This window comes from Takifugu rubripes, chromosome 6 (assembly GCF_901000725.2).
Source record: "Takifugu rubripes chromosome 6, fTakRub1.2, whole genome shotgun sequence".
NCBI classification, from domain to species: Eukaryota; Metazoa; Chordata; class Actinopteri; order Tetraodontiformes; family Tetraodontidae; genus Takifugu; species Takifugu rubripes.
In genome coordinates this window covers 521,268-543,910 of record NC_042290.1, presented here as the reverse complement: position 1 = coordinate 543,910, position 22,643 = coordinate 521,268, and the positions used below count along the sequence as shown (strand labels likewise).

Here is a 22,643-nt window from a genome sequence, read left to right as displayed (position 1 = left end):
TAGTGAATAAACAAGACCAGATTTTTTTTTACATTCCAACCCTATTTCAACAATTTAACAGAACATTTATTCATAGAAGAAAACAGCGACCATGGCCGTGCTGATTCAGCATTAAGATTATTAAGCTTGTTGGGAAGGCTGAGAAGACTTGTCTGCAGCAGAGGGTGTCATCATTGATCAGGAGCAGAGAGGAGAATAATCTCTCTTTTGAGAGACTCAGTCTTCTGTGATAGAGTCTCCACGAGTTGCTGAAGTCTCTGAGTCTCTTCCTCATCCACAAATTTCTGGGAATCCCGTAGTGGTTTCTCCTAGAACAGAATCATGAAGATTTAAAGTCCCATCATATCTGGAGAGACACAACAGTGAATAAGACAGTTGGATGTGCATATGCAAACATCTCTAGCAGAACTACATTTATGGTTCATTAATCTTTGTACCACACTTTACCTTCTCTAAAAAGAATAAATCAGATGCACAAATGTTACCGTTTCTTTCTGCCATTTTCTCATTTTCTCATCCACTTCTCTCCTCTCTTCAATGAGTCGAGAGCTGGCCTGGAGAAGCTCTGTGTTACGTTGGATCACCTCCAACATAACCTGATTCTCCTCTCTTACCTTGGTCTGGACATGAGATCCAAATACAACAATAATTATAAACTGATCCTTAAATTACATTTTTTTTCTGTTATTTTTTTTCTAAGCTAACAAGTAACCACAGGTCAGCGCACATCCCATTCTTTGATTTTGTTGTTATGAGCAGTTTCTTGAAGGAGTTTAAGCTGCCGGAGCTCCTCCAGTTTTCGGTTTCCTGACAGCGTCTGAAGAGACTCCAGATCCACCAGCCTCCCAAACTTTGTCATCATCTCTTCATAGCATTTCTCTTCCAGTGCTAAGGCAACATATAAACACACCACACAAACACAGAAATTAAGGCCACAACAAGAATTAAAAAAATGAGAAGAATGTGAAACTGTTCAAAAACTCCAGGTGGCAGTCACCCACTTGATGGGGGGGAGCTTAAAGCAATTCTTTATCAGTGACTTTTCAATGCCTGAGGTAGCCGACCTTTAAACCTTAATAACTCATAAATGTAACAACAACATTTTTTCAAAACTTCAATTAATGCAGGATGTCGACTGTTGAGCCCCTTCACTTAATTAGAAGCCAGTTGCTGGATGGTGGGCCAGGATCCAGATTCAGATGTTCTTACCCTGGATCTGATTATTCATGTCCCTCTGATCTTTAATGAGTTTGATGTGCTGGTGGCGAGCTTGACGGTGCGAAGCTTTATGTCCTTTAATCTCCTCTTGAAGCTCTTTGGTTCGCCTCTGTAACCTTTTCAATTCTGTCATATTCAGCATCAGTGCTTGGCCCAGGTCAGATGTTAAAGGTCCATCAGTGCCAAAGGTAATCTTGTAGAACATGGAGGATAAAGAAAGAGAAAATAAAAACTGGGAATGAGCCCAAAGAAACTTAGTGCAAAACTTCTCTTTTTCTTATTTTCAAAATTCACATTAACAAAAATGATCAACATGAACAGGTGGAGATCGGTCTGGGCAGTGGTAGCTCAGTCTGGGCGGGTGTAGTGCAGTCTGTGTGGGTGTAGCTCAGTTTGTCGGGAAGCGGGCTGAGAAATGGAGGGTTCATGGTTCAAGCCCCAGTAGAGACAAAATATGGAAGGTGTTCTGGTAGTAGGGGAAGGTACTGAACCCACAAATGCTCACATGATGAACTGGCAACTCATCCAGGGAGGACCTGCCTTCACCCATATGTGCCCCCTCCCCTTGATCCCAAAAGGGATAAAGCAGTTAAGAAGACCAGATGAGGTCAACAATACTGTACTCTTGAGACACTTCCTAAAATTTGGACCTATGTCTGTGCTACACTAAATCACACATAATAATAAGTGTGTGCACTGATACACAAAACCAGTTTTTAGACTCTGCAGGATTTTGACACATGGTGAGTGGAGCACAGTCACAGTCGGAGCCGGAACACAGACACACAACATGCCTGTTTACAAAGGCTCCACCATGTACTGCTTGTCCCTCAAACTCTGAACTGACATGAATTTGACTGTCTTTATTCAGGTTTATTAACATTGGAACTCCAAAGGTTCTGGTTACCTGGTTCAGTTTGAGAGGGACCACCACATCCAGTTCATTCATTTTCTGTTGCTTCTCTCTGTTGAGTAAGTCTAAGCTCTCTTCTGCTGCCTTCCGATTGTGCTTCACCACTTTCTCCTGCAGACCCCCCCCAAAAAAACTGTCACTGTGAGACCCACCAGACTGTGAGGAACATGGGAGCTGAGATAATTTGATAGAGGGTGAAAAAAAGACCTTCTTAGTGACTGTGTCACACATTTTCTTCAGAGCCTCGGCACCCTTCTTCTTCTCTGCCAACAGTTCCTCCAGGTCAAGGCGGAGCTCACGCAGATGCAGCGTATTCTCAAACAATTCTGGATCACAGCCTGAGTCACAAAAACAGTTATTTGGACTTGCCAGCACTGGGTTTATTGGGATGTGATAAAGTGAACAGAAAATAATTTTGTTAGTTTCGGTCATAACAGATTTGGGGGATTTCACATGAACGTCCTAGCAAACCTGGCCAACATTTAGTTTTTGTTTTTTTAATGCACCTTGGGGACAAACACTGTCACTCAGGGGTGCTTCTCCCTCCTCACTGCTGTCAAAGTCATCATCCCAGTCATCAGAGTCTTCATCAGAGTCTTCATCACTGTCTTCGTCTTCTGTAAACAGATGATAGGCTGATGAAAGACGCAGGCAGGAACGTACACAGCAGCACACAATACAGCATGAAGCCACTTCTTCCCACCTCCATTTCTATCCTTTTCTTTATTCCGTTTAACCATTTTCTTGAAGACTCTGGTCAGAAACTCTTCAAAAGGGTTGTCGGCCACAGTTTCCTGGAAGGCTTCAGTCAGGGCTTTTTCTTTCTCCTGCATCTTGATCACCTCTGCTTGCTTCATCTCCAGCTCTCTTAAACATGCATTTAGCTTTGACTGTTAGGACAGAGAGATGAGGATATAACCATTCATTCACACACACACACAAACACACACACGCATGCACGCACGCGCGCGCACACACACACACACACACACACACAAACTTTTAATTCCTGGAGATGGGACAAAAATAGACAGTGGAACATAAAGGATAAAGCTAATGCTAACAGAAACTCAGAATGAAGCCTCAACAAAGGTTTTCCTCTGCATTCAGATATCAGAGCTTTGTGATTTGGGTATGAGCCCCAGTGGGGATAGAACATGAAAGGTGTTCCAGTAGTAGGGAAAGGTGCCAGAACACCTTCAGGGCACTGCCGATGTACCCTTGAGCAAGGTACCGAACCCACAAATGCTCATATAGGGCCCTGCGATGAAATGATGACTCATCTGGGGGGGGGGGACCTGCCTTCACCCTTATGTGCCCCCTCCCCGTGACCACAAAAGGAACAAAATGAGGGATCTGTTTGATGTATGAGATACTAAACAGAAATGTTGTAAATGGTAAATCTTATATAACTCCATGTCTAATATTAAAAAAATCATTTTATGTTTGCTAAAAATTAAAAAATATTCAAGTGCAGCAACAAAGACATGTGGTGTTGAATCTGTCACATACTGTGATATTGTTCTCTTCCTTGACGCACACGTTGAGCTTTTCCTGCAGCTTCTCCTCCCTCCCCTCGAACTCCTTGAGGAGCAGCAGCTCCTGGTAGAGTGTCAGCTGATAGAGGTCTGCCAGTTTCAGCTGTGGATACAGCTGCAGCTTCTCTCGGTGCAGCAATAGTAGCTCTCTATCAAACTGACGGATTGAGCTTTCCATCTGAAGGTTGAAAAGCACGCTCACAAATCATTCATCACACTGAAACACTATTCTACTCTTCTATTAATAAATTAAGACATAAAGAACAGAGAGCCAGACCTGCTCCAGGGAAGAGTCTTGCTCATACTGCAGCTTCATCTGGGTCACTTTCTGGAACTCCTCCTGGACCTCCCTGGACCTGGCTTCTTCTCCCACCGTCTCTCCTTCTATGGTTTCATGTAAAGCTGAGAGCGTAGGAGTGCCGTCTACCTCCTTTTGCTCCTCTTCTTCCTCCTCTTCTGCTGACTCTCCTTTCAACTCTTTCTCCAACTGCTCCAATAAACATGGATTGTTTTGGTCTTTCGTCACCTGAGACCTAAAAGAAAAAATATAAAGATTTAATTATGTCACAACCAGCTGCTCCTTCATTTCTCCATCTTGATCTTATTTTTGGGTTAACTCAGGCATCCAAATATCATATCAGATCCAGATTAAAGGGTTTTATGTTGCAAAATGAGCAGGAATAACTGATCCATGCTTTCATTTCCCATAGGCTGGACCACTGTAACGGCTTTACGATGGGACCACTGGTCTACAAACTATATTGTGGTTTATTTTCACAATACATTGATATATTGATATAATGTAAACCATGTAGAGCTCTGAGATCCTCTACTCAGGTCAAATAGTTGAGCCCAGAGTTCAGACTAAACACAGTGGAGCACCATTAAGCTTATATGCTGCATAGAAATGGATCAAACTGTCAAAAGATCACAGATACGTCTGTTACATCCAGGTTGAAACATTTCTCTTTTCATTTGCCTACAATGAAGCTTGTTTTGGGCATCCTGTCATTTGTGGTTTTTTTAATGATTTTACACTCTTACATCTGAAATCAAAATCATTTGGTTTTGTTGTAAGTTTTTATAGTTTCTATCTGAAGGCGGTTGCTGCTGCCTGCCTTGCCCGTACCTCTGCTCTGCCAGAAACTGGTACCGATCCAGGATGGCTCTGCTGGGCTGCAACCTCTTCTCTGGAATTTCCGCAGGTATGATTGTGGGCAGTGGTGGTAGCGGACGGTGTAGGTCTGCCGGTAGATGCAACTGGAGTTCCTGCATCTGCTGGGCCTGCTCACGCAACTGGGACACCAGGAGAATTTTGGAGTCCCGCAGGGCAATGATCCTTCTGTTCATCGCCAGCTGCTTTTCATGAATCTGGTGGAATTAGGTCAAAGATCATTTTTATATCTATAAATTATTTCTACTGGAATTGCAGTTGGGCTATGCTAATGATTCAAACGTAAAGTATGTCAAAGTATGTCCGTCTGTGTCTCTACCGTTTCTTCCAGGGCTTTCAGCTGTTCTCTTTTCCCCTCTGGATTCATCCTAAGGTGTTTTGGCACATTATAATCTTTGGCTGACTTTAACTTTAAGTCTCCAATGGTCTCCATAGCTATTCGGATGGCTTCTACAGCCTGTGGATCCTCACAATCCTCACCTGGCTTCTCTGCATAACTGAGACATCAAAGTTCTGTCAATGTATCAACATCAGTGTCACAACGGTCAAAGATTATGTTAACAGTTCATTGTAGCCCCTCCTCATAGGCAACAGCATTATAAATGGACTCAAACATGCATGAAAGAATATAGCCACTAAAGAAACCACATGACTCCAGAAATAATGATGTGCAACACAACACTCACAGCTGGGCCCATTCCTGTCTCCTCTTTTCTATCTTAGCTTGAGCTTGCTCAGCTTTCTCTGCAGCCTTTTGTAGCCTCTCCACCTGCCTGTCAGCCAATTTTATGCCTGCTGGACGAGCAACCCGAGGATGCAGCACAATATCTTCTGAAGAACATAAAGGGGTGAAAACAGTCATCTTGAAAGCAGCAACAGGCATTTATTTTATTCTTAGTTGCACTGGCTGATAAAAGGCTCACTGAAAACTTGTTTCCTTAAGAACAAAGTCTTAATCCCTTCTCAGAAAAAAGCTCAAATTTCCAGAACACCACCCATTGAGTTCTTATATGTGGACTGGACTGCATTTGTGTTTACAATTCAATAAGGCCACAGCACCTTCCCTGATTGTATAATGGTCATTATCAAAATTGCCAGTCAGAGACTAAAAAAATTGCCAATCAAAATGTTAAAGATGAAGAAAAACAGGTAAGAAAGCGGGAAAGTACTTCCCCACCTTCCAATTCAGCTCTGTCCTTAGGCCGCTCCGTTTTGGGCTTTCCATATTCTGCTGCTGCAGCAGCATCAGCATCCTCATCTTCATCCGGTGGAGCTGCACTGCTGTTTGCTCTGAGTCGTAGTGAAGGATCAACAAGCTCTGGCATACAGAAGGTGAAGATTTTGCGATTGGTGCAGATAGCCCCGACAGTGACCACAGGGGAGAGAGAGTCTCTGAAGCTGGGAAAAAAATCCTTCTATGATAAAGGGAAATTCCATTGTGTGTCTATATGATTGTGTGTGTGTGTGTGTGTGTGTGTGCGAGAGAGCTGAGTACCGGTCCTGAAGTTTCTTGAGTCCAAGGCTGCAGTGCTCAAACTCCCAGCTCATTTGCTCTTTGACTTCTTCCACACGCTGAGCCATCACTCTCTCTGCCTGCTCACTGAAATGTTGATCATGGTGCAAAGCCTGGTCTCACACACACACACACACACACACACACACACACACACACACAAGCATGCACAGAATATAGGGTCTTAAAAGATTTTTGTTTGTTTTGTTTGTATTTTTGATCACATGTAGTCAGTTAATAGAGGAAGTTGATAGGATTGACTGCATTTGCTGCTGAAGGTGAGGTTTTATATATATATATATATATACAGTATATATATATATACATCTAATTCGGTCTTCCCACAAATAGTATCCTGCCGTCACTGGTTTGAAACACATCCTCTTGATGTACTGGTTACTGCCTCTTTTTCATCTGCTAGTACTATTTGTGGTGTCTCGCTGCATATATATCTTTACCAGGGTAGTGACACGCAATCTGATTTATTCGAGTACATTGCAAATGATGCTTTCAGGCGCGTTACTTTTTCGGCAGTATGTGTACCTCATGACTCAGGCGAACACACTCTGGCAGACTTTGGTTGAGGTTCAGCAACTGCTTGAACTTCTTTTGAAGCTCAATTATTATCTTCTGTTTCTTCAAAACTTTCACTCCCGCCTTCCGAAGCTGATTGTCCCTCTCCACCTTCTGCTTAGCTGTCTCTATGCTGGATGGAGAAGTAAATGGGGGGAGAAACACCAATCAAGTTTAGAAGTGATGCTGAAATAAACAGACCATGTTAAGATTAAAATGGAATACAGTTCAAGATAAAGTCCAAAATGGGAACAAAACAAAATCTGTGCCTTTTCCTGGCAAATGCCATTGCACATCACCATCTTTTCAACTAGAGACTTGCAAATAGGAAAATTAGAGGGAGGATATAAGACTCACTAAACAGAATGAGGTTCACCTGTAGGCTGCTGTGTCATCAATATCCTGAGGGACCACCTCATTGTCCTGCCGCATCTGTTGTAACCATGTGTGGAGAAGATTAATTTTTTTATACTGACTCTTGCAACAAAACTAACTAAACTGATAACCAATTCTGAGACATATCTGCTATCTGTACACCTCAGTGAACCAGTGAAGCTATTTATTAACAGTATTTCTTTTACTTTACACTGATTTCTGACTTGTGTCACGGGGAGACATATAATAAAGCTGTAGAGGTCTCCATTCTTGTCACACAGATGCACAATCAAAGCTAAGGGGAATTAAGATGACGGAGTTCTGGGAGGGAACTAAATATCACAAAGAAGAAGTTCCCTTCAGTTAGCCCTTCAGATGCTGCTTCCTGGAGCATGCTATTTTGATTAACTGGTTTCTATGACTATCACGATAACTATGAAAGTATGTGTAGTTTTGTTTTTTAGCCGTATGTCTGTGCTGTAATATGGTTCCTGTATTATTATCAGGCTGATACAGAGAAGCTCCAGGCCCCTTAGCACAAGTGGTGAATGTGGAATGAATAATGGGTGTGTGCGCTCTGACCCTGGGTAAGGGGATCTTTGCCAGGCCTCTCTGTAGCTCCTCTGAAGGAAGTAGACTAAAGGAAAAGATGTTTCCGTCATCACCTGCAGTCAGTACAAATTGGTCATCGTAGCTACTGAGAATATGCTGCAAGTGTCCGTATTGGTTATCGTGGACACTGAGAGCCCAGTATGCGTGCATGGACTTTAGGCTGTGGTCCCCAGGGGGCAGTGGGTAAACTCTGATGGAGCCTGAATGCATGCCACAAAGCAGCATCTGCTTGTTGTTGCTGTAACATAGGGAAACATTACGCAACGTTACTGTCAGGTTTTATAATTGATTTAAAACTGATTTGTTACCTGAAGGACATGGAGCAAATGGGATCATTGTCCCCATTGTCAACAGGCAGGAAGTCAAATGGCTCATCTTCCTGGTCGTTTGGATCCTTGTCCTGCGCCTTAGAAAACTTACAATGATACAAATAACCTGAGTCAAATCCTCCCTGTTTGGAAAAAATAAAAGAAAGCAGTTTAGCTTACTTTTCCCATTACATCTCTCTTCATTGGCATGTTTATGGTTAAATAGCTCTGTGTGTGTGTGTGTGTGTGTGTGTGTGTGTGTGTGTGTGTACCATGGAGAGCCAGAACTGGCCAGGTTCTGAGTAGAGGCCACAGCAGAGTGGACTTGGAGGCTCAGGGATATAAATGCGAGGCAACTCTTTTTCCTCCTCGTGCTCCGTGTCCTGCTGTCCTGAGTCTTTCATTTGATTATCTCTCTCACTCTTCTTCTCCTTTGCAGTCTGCCGTCTTGTCATCTCTCTCTCTCTCTGAAACACATAAAGGGTCCACACTTATGAAGTTTCCTGCTTCAAACATTGATAAAGTGATGAAGTTAAGGAAAAATAAGACATTAAAGAGACAGTAAAACACCTAGAGTGAAAGAAAGATCACGTCCTGACCTCAATTCGAGATTTGATGCTCCTGAACCTGAAAAATCTTCTGGCTAGTTCAGGTAGATGGAAAGACTTGGACGGCTTCATGAGCTTTGGATCTGGACTGTGGACTTCAACCACATGTCCACTTTGACACAGGATGAGTAGTCTTTTTTCATTCTGGGTAAAATTGTATATTTGAATCAATCATTTGTTTTCTGAAAAACTTAAAGAATTCAGTGTTTAATTAATTGATTAAGCAGACTACATCTGCAAAGGCACCAATGCTGAAAATAAAAGTTCCGGGAGAGAATGTCAGAACAGACTTACAGGAAATGAGGACCACTCCAGCCTCCGCACTGGGCCAGGAACATGGATAAATCCAATTGGGTTGTAACATTTTCCAACAGAAAAGAAGAATACAGTCTTGTCTGAGCTCTGAGAGAGAAAAGGTTTGGGAACGTTTATGGCTCCATCACTTTGTATAGTGTGCCATCATTTTGGACCCATGAATACTTATGGTATTCATTCATTGGTCTTATGGTTCACACTACCAGGGTACATTTCAGCCAGCTGTATTTGATGCACTATGCTCGTTTTTAATGCGTGACTCTACAACTAGTTTTTAATACCCTGATAAAGAAACAAGGATGCTGATGACCATGTGAAGTCTGTAGCAAAGTCCTTCTGGCAACTTAAACAATGATTTGTAATCACTCTGTTGGATGTATTTTTAACCCAATTATGGACTCCTTCACTAACAATGTTACAGTATGTCCATTGGGATTTATACTGAAAAGCTATTTTCAATTGGTTATATCAAACATTTAGGTTGTGCTTTCCAATTCAGCCACTTTGCTTTTATGTTTTCATGTTTTAGTCAGAATATCCATTGTTTCAAAAGAGAAAAATGCTGCTTCTCACCCCTGTAGCTAAGATCTTCCCATTTGGCTCATATGCAACAGCAGTTACAGGGGCATTGTGGGGTTTGAATGCCTGTTTAAGCTGAAGTTTGGCATTTTCTGTTGGACTGAACCCAGTGTCCCTGTACAGCTTCTGAGGATTGAACAGTTCCAGCAAGCGGACCACCCCGTCCTCAAAGCCTGTTACCAGTAAGCCTCCGTTTTTATCCACCTAAGAAAGAACTTAATTCATTATCATTTTCTGTCATACTTGAACAGTAGCAGTAATGTGACACATGTTCAGACTTACTGAAGGTGGAGCCCAGAGAACAGTAGTTCCTCCCTGGTTGAAGCGACTGCTTGTCACCTCAGTTTTTGCCATAAAGTCAAATATTTTGACAGAATCTGGGGGCAGATTACACGAGCTGTTTACATCCTGAGCCATTATCACACCTATCTATATGTCCATTGCTACATGTATTTATGTTTTAGACTTTTTCCCTGTTGCTTCTGCATCTTTCACTGCTGTAACAAGATACTTTTCAAAAACCTTTTCTATGAGTCATATTGAAGTTTGGCTAAGACCCTATATTCTGTGCATGCTTGTGTGTGTGTGTGTGTGTGTGTGTGTGTGTGTGTGTGTGTGTTGGTGTGTGGGGGGTGTGTCTTAGAAGGTTTAAAATGATCTTACGGTCCAGTGCCATCGTAACCATAAGGTGTGACTCCCATGACACGTCCAGGCCCATGATTGGTCCAGCGTGGAAGGAAAACAGACATTCTGGATCAGGAGTCTGCATGATTAGAACACACAATACATCAGCCAATCCTGAACACTTATGAAGGTTAGAACTTGGACCCAGACACACACATAAAGATCTGGAGAAAGGTAAATTGTGGGTGAATTCTGAACATACGAGGCGTTAACTCGAAAATGGAGGGTCAGACTTACACTGTCACAGTTTTTGTGGAATTGTCTAGTTTATCTAAAAATAGAGGACAGAAGCTTTGGTGTTCCCTGTTAAGGGAAAGCAATCTAAAAATTGCAACCTGTGAAATCTTCAGTTTAATCCAGAGTGATCCATTTATCTCAGTACGGTTTTAACAACAGAAGGAGGCATGAAAGTTTCCTGGGTTGGGGTTTTAGACTCTTGGTCAAATGTGCTAAAGTTCTATACTTACTGTGTAGGTAAATGACAGATCCAGCTTCCAGATGGCTCCTTTTGAGTCCTACAGTGTGGAATCACATACAGTAGTTTAGACATCTTCTCCAAAGATGATTTAAATAAGCGACCTTTAACTGGTCTGACCTGAGCAAACCAGACAAAAGAATTGGGCTGGGGGCTCTTCACCATAGAAGTGAGAGACACATTATGACCCAGCAGCATCTCATTTAAGGGCTCCATTTCAAACTTGCTGCTGTCACTGGTAACATCAGCAAAGTTGATGCTGTCAAAGTCCCAGATCTGCAGGAGTAACAAAAATCATGCTGAGGTACAACCGTCAACTTATGGACAATCAAAAATTCCTGCTTTCCTCACTTGTTATACTCATATCAGCAAAAGTTTCATAACAAGAACCTACTAAAAGATGTGCATCTGATAGAATTTTACATATCTTCGAGTATTATTATTAATGTTGTTGTTATCTTCCTTTAATCCAAGTGTGTTTCTCTTACACGGATCACTCCATCAGAACCCATCGTCATCAACTGTCCGTCTTCTAGGGCGAATGGCTGAACCACCCCAGCGTGGCAGGTCCGTCCATTCTTGCGGCAAACCTCTGCCTTGATGTTGCTACCATCCCAGAGCAGCAGGTTGCCCCAAACAGAGCCAGACAAAACCTGATAGATCAACAGCGAATCTCGTTAGAATCGAAGACCTTGTCGTCATTTGTTGACGCCAATTTTATTTCTCTTCCATACCTTGCAGATTATTCCCTTCACTGCTGCAGTGATATATTCTGTCTGACATTCTACCACATCTGGGTATTACAGTATCAGCTCTAATATACAGACTACTGACACATGTTTGTATTTTACGGATTATTGTGGAAGTCTTTATTTAGTTCAAAACTGCAACCCACACCCCAAACTCAGAAATGGATACTTTCATATTCCTAATTATACAATGTTGAAATATGGAAGTTGAAGGTTTTGTGGTTTTATTGCTGGTTGCAACAGAACACTACCTTTATTTCATTGCATATATGAACATACTGTTTTGTTAAGACCTTCTGCCTATGAACCAAACCTGTAAGAACAGCACTGACCTTTCCATCGGGAAGTTCCACAAATTCTTCAATATCAGTTGCTGTAATTTTCCCAAAATGTCCAATATGGCCTTTCAGTTTAAGACCTGTAAATGTGTTGGCAATCTTCCAGAACCTAGCAAAAAAGATCTTTAAGAGATATGTAAAACACAGTATCACTTCTAGTTACAGCACATAAATATGGTGCAGGAAGGTTATTCTTGTGATTTTAAAATGATAGCACGTTAATACAGGGATAACGTCTAAAAGTGCTTTACTTGATGTGTTGATAGCCTGCTGACGTCACAGAGTCTGTGTGGTGCATGGAGAAGCTCACTCGATACACATCCTGAGAAATGGCCTTGCATTTCAGTAACACTTGCTCGTTCCTCCAAATCCACAGCGTCAACATGAAATCAGGCTCATTTCCCACACTGGCGAGCAGGCTTCCATCAAGGTTAAAATCCAGACAGCTGTATGCACGCTCTGTACCCTCTACACAGACAGCAAATACAAGAAAAATATGAAAATACAAAATGCACAACAAATCTAAAAGTGTATCCTGTTTACCTTTGAGAATTCGGTAAATTCGTAACGAGGGATACTCATAGAGTAGGATGTTGGGACACTTTCCTTTTTCTGCCACAGCAAAGTAATCCTTAGTGGGGTTTACCTTGAGATGCAAAAAAAGAAGAAAAATAACAATTACATTTATAACAGCAACAAAGCATGTACTGGCAATAAAACACTAGGTGTTAGACTATTTAGAATAACCAGCTATGGACTGTAGCTACCAAAAATCTTCATTGTACCTTACAACATTGGAGTTTTGAGGTAATTAACACAATATTTCATTGATCATTTTGCACTGTTTGAAAAAGAAAAATCACATTTGTTTGATGCATTTTGTTACCAGTTAACCTTTGGACTTCTTTCAATATCTCATTTACACTTTCTACATGTTAATACTGACTGCGAAAAGGAGCCACATCACATTATGCTAGTATTATGTATGTGCTCTAGATACGTTGCATATTCCTGGAATGTATATAGTGCTGTTTGGCAGTCATATTACCGCAATGGCGCCGATTCCTCCCCCGCTGCAGGAGCGGAGGTATCTCTGCTTCTTGGAATGTACATCAAGCAGGATGAGTATATTTCCGGCTATGAAGAGCAGAGTTTTTTCATCTAGCAGCTGCAGGTTCGCCCGACGTCTACTGTCATACCCAAAGGAGTGACTGAACACAGGACACACATGAGGTTCGTTTTCGATCAAATAAAGATGGAAAACTTGTTTCATTGTATGTGTTTGACTATAGACTGGTAACAGGAATAATGACAGTAACAGTAATTATAATAATTTGTGAGATACCAGAGGAACAGGAGGTTTTCAGAGATTTTAGAATCAGTTGTGACAAATGGTTTGGAGTGAAGCTCCTCATAGTTGTAGTACATGTCTGCAGGGAGCTGCTTCTTTGGTTCCTCTCCTGCCTCCTCCATCACTGGATTTTCATTCCCTTTTTGCCAGAGGAAACAAACACGGGTCATATAAATGTAGGAACACACACCTTAAATAAATTAAATGTGTTTATAATTTAACTACCTTGTGAACATGATTAAATGCTATTTACTACCTTCAACATTTGCCCATGAGACGGTTTCTTCATCCGCAGATGCTGACGCTTCCTCTGCCATTTTGCCACGAAGACCTCGGGTGCTTAAATTTATGTATGTAAAACAGCTTCAGAATTTCAGAATAATTTCCACTTTCTAAATTTTTATCTGAATCGTCGTTAGTTTTTCCACGTCAAGTGTTTCTTTATGGCCTGAATCGTTGCTAGGAGAACTTGCAGCACAACCTGCTGGGTAATGGAGTTCTCTTCTTTAAAGTTGCTTATAAGTTGTGATGTAATTTCAGTTGTAGTAAAAAATTATTTTAAAAATAAGAAACAATATTAGTCGTCATTGATTTGCTCGGTTTCTTATCAAATTAATGATCGAAATCCCGTTTTGTGTTAACGACGTATTTAATTCCATATTGTAAATAAATGCGTCTGCTACACATTAGCGAAGAGTCTACTGATGATCTCTATACGTTAATGAAGCAGTACTGATAATACACTGATAACTCGATTCAAATTGTTTCATCACATATACAAACATTTTCCAAGTAGTAAAGTAACGATTTGCAGCAACAGCAACGTTTTACGGCAGCGAGGGATTAGTTGTGATTGGATTGCTTGTTACCGTAAATTGTGGCGACGGGGAACGCATGGGATTGTCAGAAACAACGTGAGTGTGTCTGAAATGTGCGTTACACCAATATATATTTTAAAGACAATGTTATTGTTCTAATTATCGATGTAAATTAGGTAGAAAGACCTTGTTGCGTAATGTTTGTGTAATGTTATTCGTTAACAGGAATTTTATAATGCTATGCTTTAATGCTCAGCTATTTTCTGCTAGTTATCTGGAGGCAACACAGCAAACCAAACTTCAATCGAATTAAATTTCGGTTAAATCAATTAACTTATACTGATCACTGTTTGATTGTAGTTGCAGTAATTCTCACAGCTCTCAATTTCGCTGTAATGATTTGAAAATACACTTCTATTAACAAAAGAACCATATGTTCATAAAACTACATATACTTATGTGTGTGTGTGTGTGTGTGTGTGTGTGTGTGTGTGTGTATATATATATATATATATATATATATATATATATATATATATATATTATAATTTTAATTTTAATTGACATTCTGAACAGTAATATGGTAATAACCAAACTACCGTAATGCTTCAAATGCTACAGAGTCTTTGGTCGAGAGTATATAAAATTGCATTATTGTAACTATTTACCTTTCTAGTGGTGTCAACTGATTTTCTGTTTGTGGGACAATTACAATGGAGGCAAAGACTAGAAAGCCTTTTTTCTTTTTTTTTTGGATGACGGATTGTGTGACATTGCTGAAACCAGTGCCATAGCTCAACCATTTGCCGTCCAGGCATTTAAAGTAAATCAAAATGTGCAGCTTGACCCGGAATGCTGTGGCTTTTGGAGGTTTCAGCAAGGACTTGCATTTTTCTGCGCCCATTGGAACGATTGGAGGTCACACAATTTGTTATCGTTATACCCCCAAGTAACAACATTTTGTACTGTATTTCATGCAGAGGATCACAGCTTTTGACGTCAATATATTACCTTCTATTTTCCTATCAATGACTGGTGGAAGTGAATCAATACAAGTGATGTAGATGTGAGTTACAATACATCCGAATATCAAACGTTGGTTGAATCAAAGCACCTTTCCCTTTGATCAACAAGTCAAAAATACTGGCTGAGACCACATGTTCTTAGATTGTGCCATTAATGAATATATCACTGACATTCTTCCTTTTGTTAAACTTTCAAATGAAACTTAATTTTACTGTTCATATGTGTCAAATACCATACAGACACTTTTTTGCAGGCTGTGGAAATTGTTTTTTGTATGATTGAGAATGTGCAGAATTTCACTAGATGTGTTTTTAACTACTTGTCTTCTCCACTGCTCCTCCATCTTTCTGTCTGTGGGATGTACGTTAGAATGGATTCCAAGACCAGAAAACCATTTTCTCCAAAAGGAGGAAAGAAGTTTACCCAGAAAGTTAATGGTGAGTTCCCAAATTTACATGATGGATGTCCCAGACTATTCTCAGTCCATTTTTAAAGGGCATGTCTCATCTGTCCAGATTCCAAGGCAACCAGATTTGGTGGGAAACCAAGTAGTAAACCAGGTGGAAAGAAACCCTACAAACCCTTCAACAGCACAGAGAAAAAGAACAAGTCATGGAAGCCTGTAGATAATGGCAAGAAACAAAACCGCTTCATTAGCTCTAAAACTGATGGGGAATCACAGAAGAGGAAGAAGCCTCCCTTGAAATCAAAGAGAGGAGAAGAAGCTGAAGGTGAGTTTACTTTGCTGATCAGAATTTTCCTTAATGCTGAATCTTTTGCTTTTAAAATAGCCTTCTTGTGTCTTCTCTTTGGATTCATATCTAATTTTCAACATGACACTAAACATAGTTACACAATCATAGATACAATTTTAAAGGTTTACATAAAGTATGCTATGGTACAGTTTATGTTGAAATCTTCCCCTCCCCCAATTACATGAACTACCCCATCCTGGCTGTAGTTTAAAACACAGTTAAAAACTAAATGACAATACAAGCTCTGACTGAAATGCTTTTTTAATCAAGTTGAGTCATTTTAACTCTCAACCATGAACAGCAGGTTCCTTTCTACATGGCTTTAATCAGCTGTGGATAATTTAGTGGTCATTTGTGTGTGGGCAGGTCCAGCAGCTAAGAAGATGAAGAAAGGTGACTTTAAGCCAAGAATGAAGGAGATGACAAAAGAAGAGCTGAAATTAAACAGGCAGCAGAGGAAGAAGGAGCTGAAGAAGAACCGACAGCAGATGGAGAGGAAGGACATGTTTGAGATCATCTGTCAGGCAAAAAAAGTGTGGGGAACCTTGAGGAGGTACACTCACTCCCTGTCACGCAGCACTCCTGTGTGCACACACACAAAGCTGGTTGATGTAAAAGTTCCACTGTAGACTGCACTGTAGTGCAGTTTTATACAGTCAGTGTTTCTAGATTGGCCTTTCTAATTTTGTATTTCAGCAATGGCAAAAACAAAAACTCCAAATTGAGCACCTTCCTGTTGTTCCTGTCTTTACATTTCATCTTTATTTCAACTTGTTCTTGTGTATTCTTGGATTTTATTGTTAATTTAGATGTTCAGACGTTCTCTGCTAAGAGCACTTAGGGAAAGTTTCAAAGCTGACACCTGACTGTCACACTTGTTGGGAGAATCCCTGACCACCTTTAGAAGCAGTCTGGGATGACAATTCTCTGTCTACTGTATAGATAGGTTTTTAAATGTTGCTGCTCATGATTGTGTCAACAGAAAAGACTGTGATACAGAGTCCAAGACAAAGCTGATGATGGAGCTTCATGATCTGATTCATGGGAAGGTGAAACAGGTGAATCTTTCTCTTCTTGCCGACATCAGGCCAAATTAATCTGACACTTAGAACCAGGGATACTACACTTGTCCTCAGGGCTCTTCAAATGCCTCCTATATGATATGTTACGTCGATGCAGGATTGTTGGGCATATCTTGCCTCTAATCTTCTTGTCCTGCCTCCAGATGGCATTTGCTCATGACTCTGTTCGGGTGCTCCAGTGTTTTATTCAGTTTGGCAGCCATGAGCAGAGACGAGTCGTCTTTGAGGAGCTCAAAGGTCAGCAGGCAGCATTAACTGCTTCAGCCTCCACATTTGTCTGGTATTTGAGTATTTCAGTAAAACCAGTTTTACTGTGTTCAACAGACGACATCATTGGTTTATCCAAGTCGCAGTACGGCAGCCATGTGGTGAAGAAACTGCTGATGTATGGGTGGGTTAACTCGGTCTTTCTCCTCCTCTTCCTCATCCTCTTCCTCCAGCTTTTCACATGCTTCTTGTTTGCTCCACATGTGTAGAAATAAGTCCCAGAAATTTGATTGTGTGGACATGACCAAAACGGAAGTTAGCAGCTGTTCTTTAGTTTGACTGGACTTAAGTTCTGTTGTTGTAATTTGTGCTCTTTATTCAATCAATCAGTTCCGTCGTCGTAATTTGTGCTCTTTATTCATCCTCGGTTTTCCATCCCTAGCAACAAGGAGCTTGTCGCTACTGTCATGCAGTGTTTTAAAGGTCAAGTGCGCCCAATGCTTCGCCACGCCGCAGCTTCTTCCATCATCGAGTACGCCTACAACGACAAAGCTGTACTCGCACAGAGACTCATGCTCACAGAGGAGCTGTACGGCAACACATTCGCTGTCTGCAAGGTGTGTGTGTGTGTAGATTCAGATTCATGTGTAGTACAGTTGTCTCATGTCAAGAGTTAATGTTTAACATTCAATGCCGGTGACGTTTGCTCTTCCTCTTGGCTTGATGACTGACTGAACATTTCATTGTTGTTAGTCGACAGTGTGCAACACCATAGAGAAAGTCATGGAGGGAAACCCAGACAAGTTAAATGGCATCATCGATGAAATGAAGCAGATTCTCACACCCATGGCCCAAAAGTAAGATGAGACAACCAAAGACTTTTAATGCAGATGGGAAATAAACAGGTTGACAGCAGTGGAGATGATTGTTTAATGGGGACACTGATTCTAAACTGCTGTCCTGAAAATGAGAAACCGGAGAAAAATAAGTTTTTTACTAAATCATTCCTTCATCCCTTCCTTTTGATTTGAATGTGGCATTTCCAGTCTATCAAAATATCAGTTTATTATTCGCACCCTATAGTTTTCTGATTGATATTCTTTTCTTTAAACAAACTCTACAAAGTGCACATGTAACTGGAATTACTCAATGTTTGACAGCAAGTCTGTTTTTCAAAGAGCCGCATTTTGACTGATTCATTTTGAGATTTTATTGTGTAGTTTTGTAAAATGAGTCCTTGCTATTTTCTTGCAGAGAACAAGTGATCAAACACTCTCTGGTCCACAAAGTCTTTTTGGACTTTTTCATGTTTGCTCCTGACAAACAGAGGACGGTGAGTAATGTGTCATCTGTTCTGTTTTCAACCCTAAAAAAGTGGTGAAAAATCTGACTGTTGTGTCTGTTGCAACGTGAGCAGGAGATGATAGAGTCCATCAGGGAGTCGGTCGTCTATATGGCTCACACGCATGATGGAGCACGAGTGGCCATGCACTGTCTGTGGCACGGGACAGCCAAGGTACAAACAGTCCGTTAAAATCTTTGGGGACAAAACAAAACAGCTTTATCCCACTTTTTTTCCCCAGTTTTCTTAAAGGGGATATATTTTGGTTCTTTTCTGCACGTTAACATCCTAAATGTGTAAATCAAATGTTATTCATGAGCACACTTAGATTTTACACACAGCAGTTTCTCAGTTCTCGGCCGGTTTGGCTGTGTTTTCCTCTAGATGCTAATGAGTGTGTGTGTGGGATATTCTCATCAGCAGGACGTAACAGTTTAGGGGGAATTCAGACAGATCGTTTTGAGACATTTTCTGGCTGCAGCTGACAAAACATTGAATTCGCTGTGAAAACTCCCACTTACAGGTTGGGGAGGCACAAATATATGCACTAAAGCGCTGAAACCAAAATTTTGCATAATATGTCCCCTTTAATAACAGGTCATTTAACATTTTTAAATTGGCACAATCTCACGTTTTGTAATTTTTCTGTCAGCTTTTACTTGATTGTAACTTTCCACACTTGATGCCGGCCTAATGTGTGTGTTGTGTGTTCTGTGCTTCAGGACAGAAAAGTAATCATCAAAACGATGAAGACATACATGGTCAAGTTCGCCACTGTGAGTTTTATTTCTCATTGAAAGAATTGTGGATTCATGACTCATCCTGGGGACCTTTTCACTGCATCTGAGAGTTTACATGTGTGTTCTGCTCCAGCTGCAGTGGATCGCATGATTCAAAGATCAACACAAAGAGCTTTATTCAACCCCCAGGGCACATTCAAGTTTCAAATTATACTGCAGCAGTTAAGTCAGGAAAGGGTCACGTGACAGATCAGACCCCGAACACAACTGACTTGTTTGTCACAGTCCACAACATACATACACACCACACACCAAGATCCGACGGAGGTACAGACAGATGTATGAGGGGGGTTTAAATGAGCTTTGAACCAGCTTTAATTTGTTAGATCGTACATGTTTAATGAATTTTAACTGGACCTGATCACAGGGGGAGTTTGGTCACCTGGTTCTTCTGGCTGTATTTGACTGTGTGGACGACACTAAGCTGGTAAAACAGGCCGTGCTCTCAGTAAGTCTGATGTCATGTGGTTTAAGATGTTGAAACAGCTGAAGCAAATAAACTTGTTCTGCTGAAAGCTAATTTATGGGTGAAACTATCATATCTCATTTTCAGGAGATCTTGTCATCTCTGGATGAGGTCATCACTAACAAATATGGCAAAAAGGTTTTGTTATATCTGCTGAGCCCCAGAGATCCTGCTCATCTGCTGCCAGAGATCATCAGGATGCTGCAGCAAGGAGATGGAAATGCACACAGGTAACCATCAAAGAAGAGATATGTGGCTGGCAAAGACATGCAGCATACAACTGATGTCTTAAAATGCTCAAAGTGACGTCTCTTGTGCTCTCCTCAGTAAAAAGGACGCAGCCATTCGCAGGAAGGAGCTGCTGGACGTGGTCTCCCCTGCACTGCTGGACTACCTCTGCAACAACGCTCACACCATGGTCACAGACAAGGCCACCAGTGTCACCGTGAGTGACATCCTGGCATCGGCCTGCGGGGACCTCCGGCCCGCTATGACGGCTGTAGCTCAATTGGCCAATCACGAGTTGGTGCCAGGAGGAACCAATAACGAGGTGACTTTTCCAGAACATTCAGGATTCATCAAAACCTTGAGACTTTTGGTTCCATACCAATTAGCACTTGTTGACAGTTGAATACTCCAGAACGTTATGAGGAGTGAGCAGTTGAATGGCATGGTGAAAAGTTCCTCTTCACTAGTGAATTTAACCTAATACCCCCAAAACTAAAATTACTATACAAGGAAACATTCAGTCATCAATTCTATGAACAAAAGGGCTTCACATGCAAGAATATTGTACGTGAAGGGGGGAGATTCATTTGTTTTTAAAGAATGCTTCAGAACAACTAAGAAAGTCCATCAAGCTCCAGCTACACACTGAGACATGGAGCCTTTAAAGGCCAAGCTGGTCTAAAGAAGATACTTTATGCTCCTATAACAGAGAGACATCAGGAAAAGGCTGATATTCAGCAAAAAGAATAAAGGGATTCATTAGACTGCTGAGGGTGGGGTCAAGTCAGGCTCTCTGAATCCCCGAGCCTGTCTGGAGAAGAAAAGATGAGAACTAGCAAGTGAAAAAGGGAGCTAAAATAAGCTGCCATCAGTCAGGCTTAAGCTAGATCTAAGCCATCTGAGCTTCTTCATGTGAATGAAGCTTACTCTCACTCAAAACTGTGGATTTGTGTTGCAGTTGCACATGGCAGAGCATCCTGCTGGGCACCTGGTACTGAAATGGCTCATCGAGCAGGACCTAACACTGGCAGAGGCTGGCAAGGAAGGTAAAAATACCGCTGTGTAGTTGGTACAAGTAAGAACCAGCCAACATATGTGCATTTCTTTTCTCAGCTTATAGTTCACAAATTTAATGAAGGAAACACTAAACCATGAAAGCCCCTGAGAATAAAGATAATTTTCTGAGACATCAATGTTGTCAGAAGGACAGCAGTAGCTCCAAAAACTGAGAAAGTATCTGATGAGCTTCTTTTTCCTGTGGACATCTCAGAGCGGTTCAGCAGGATACTGGTGGATACAGTGGGCACAGACATACTGAAGAGCTGGGTCAAAGCCAACAGAGGGGCCATGGTGCTCTGCAGGTCAGGTTCTGGTTGATCTCCGCTTGATTCTGAACGCTTGTCACTGTGATTGTGGTTACGTTGAACAGGGGATGTTGCCTTTTGTAACCTACCATTACAAATGTAACAGCCACTACAGGTTCTGTTCTGGGCCTTAACCAGTAGCTGTAGATCAGTTATGCAGCTGAGAGGAGTTCATTTGGAACACTACTTGTTATCTAGCCACAAAAACATCTTTTTAAATCTACTTCCTTATCAAATTTAACACAATCAAGTATCACAAGTAAGCTGATCTGAACTGACAGCTATAAATGGGCGATCAAGATGGAGATCTCGCCCACTAGTGACTGCAGAGAAGGAGGAGCCCCTTCTGAGCTTAATTTCCACCCTCTGAAATGTGCATGATAACATCCACTCAATATTTTCTGCCTCATATTTGAAATGAGGCCTTTTTTATGACATGAGTGAATTTCTGATAAATGCTGTTTTGTGTGCAGCCTTCTGAATAGTTGCGATACATCTGTGGCTGCTGAGGTGAAGACTGCTTTGGAGTCCATCAAATCAGAGCTGAGCAGCATCAGGAACAACAAAGGAGCCGAGATCCTACTGGAGAATCTCAACAAGTAGATTCTTAACTGCAAACCGACGTCGTGAAATACGGATTTTTATTTTATTTTTTTTTTTTTTGAAACAAAACACCTGTGAGACTGTGGCCTGTTGAAGTTGTCTATAAGAGGACTGAAGTGGATGTGTGTGAAGATTAAATGTTTTGTCTGGGAAAGTGATAAACCCAAGATGCATGTAGACAGTTCAATTTAAAATAGGCAGCACAAATCTCATTTCAGTCGGAAATGCATTAGTACAGTAGCCGGTGTGATGTTCAGTCATCCACATCTCCCTCTTTACCGGTGAGATGTGGATGAAACTCGGTTTCTTTTATCATTCAAGTCTTTGTTCTAAGTCACGGAAAGCTGCAAAAAGTTAAAATTTCAGTGTATTGTATTGATTTCAATGGATGAGTGGATCTTCAAAATAAAGCTCAGAAATGTGTTAATATTTAATCAGAAACATGAGCTTCACGTTTCCAGAGGCTGTCTGACAGAAAACTGGTGAAATTTCATCACATAAATCAGAGTGAAATATAAAACAATAGCTGGAACCTAAGATGGATCCTGGTGAAGCAAACAAACTGCCAATCTTTTTTGTACCATGTGATAAATTGATCAAATATGCAGTAAATACAAAAAAAAAAAAAA

General features: G+C 41.1%; 2 protein-coding genes across 5 annotated transcripts; one reads left to right on the top strand and one right to left on the bottom strand.

Moving 5' to 3' along the window:
• Positions 1–31: 31 nt before the first annotated feature.
• Positions 32–15,197, bottom strand: cfap44 (cilia and flagella associated protein 44). 3 transcript variants are annotated; one of them, XM_029837910.1, is made up of 35 exons: positions 15,153–15,197; positions 13,580–13,662; positions 13,318–13,462; positions 13,021–13,183; positions 12,516–12,618; positions 12,224–12,440; positions 11,967–12,081; positions 11,374–11,538; positions 11,006–11,161; positions 10,878–10,925; positions 10,390–10,489; positions 10,009–10,103; positions 9,721–9,930; positions 9,127–9,234; positions 8,824–8,976; positions 8,497–8,691; positions 8,225–8,367; positions 7,887–8,154; positions 7,306–7,361; positions 6,900–7,062; positions 6,339–6,469; positions 6,021–6,241; positions 5,530–5,674; positions 5,163–5,340; positions 4,799–5,040; positions 3,947–4,202; positions 3,644–3,847; positions 2,835–3,021; positions 2,638–2,748; positions 2,339–2,469; positions 2,126–2,242; positions 1,210–1,411; positions 728–888; positions 486–620; positions 32–308 (listed from the first exon to the last, which is right to left on the bottom strand). In XM_029837910.1, exons 2-35 carry the CDS (start codon positions 13,638–13,640, stop codon positions 171–173), a joined length of 5,223 nt encoding a protein of 1,740 aa, XP_029693770.1. In that variant the 5' UTR covers positions 13,641–13,662; positions 15,153–15,197; the 3' UTR covers positions 32–170. The 3 variants fall into 3 exon arrangements, with proteins under 3 accessions (XP_029693770.1, XP_029693771.1, XP_029693773.1); XM_029837911.1 differs by lacking the exon at positions 15,153–15,197 and having other exon boundaries at positions 5,530–5,671; positions 13,580–14,063; XM_029837913.1 differs by lacking the exons at positions 13,021–13,183; positions 13,318–13,462; positions 13,580–13,662; positions 15,153–15,197 and having other exon boundaries at positions 11,967–12,095.
• On the top strand, positions 14,161–22,643 carry pum3 (pumilio RNA-binding family member 3). Of its 2 annotated transcripts, none has more exons than XM_003977298.3 (18): positions 14,161–14,237; positions 15,537–15,604; positions 15,683–15,898; positions 16,289–16,475; positions 16,905–16,980; positions 17,148–17,241; positions 17,329–17,395; positions 17,654–17,828; positions 17,965–18,068; positions 18,466–18,544; positions 18,629–18,727; positions 19,276–19,329; positions 19,721–19,801; positions 19,907–20,049; positions 20,147–20,369; positions 21,006–21,093; positions 21,318–21,408; positions 21,885–22,643. In XM_003977298.3, the coding sequence occupies exons 1-18, from the start codon at positions 14,218–14,220 to the stop codon at positions 22,012–22,014; spliced, it is 1,995 nt and encodes a 664-aa protein (XP_003977347.3). In that variant the 5' UTR covers positions 14,161–14,217; the 3' UTR covers positions 22,015–22,643. The 2 variants fall into 2 exon arrangements, with proteins under 2 accessions (XP_003977347.3, XP_011616753.2); XM_011618451.2 differs by having other exon boundaries at positions 14,190–14,254.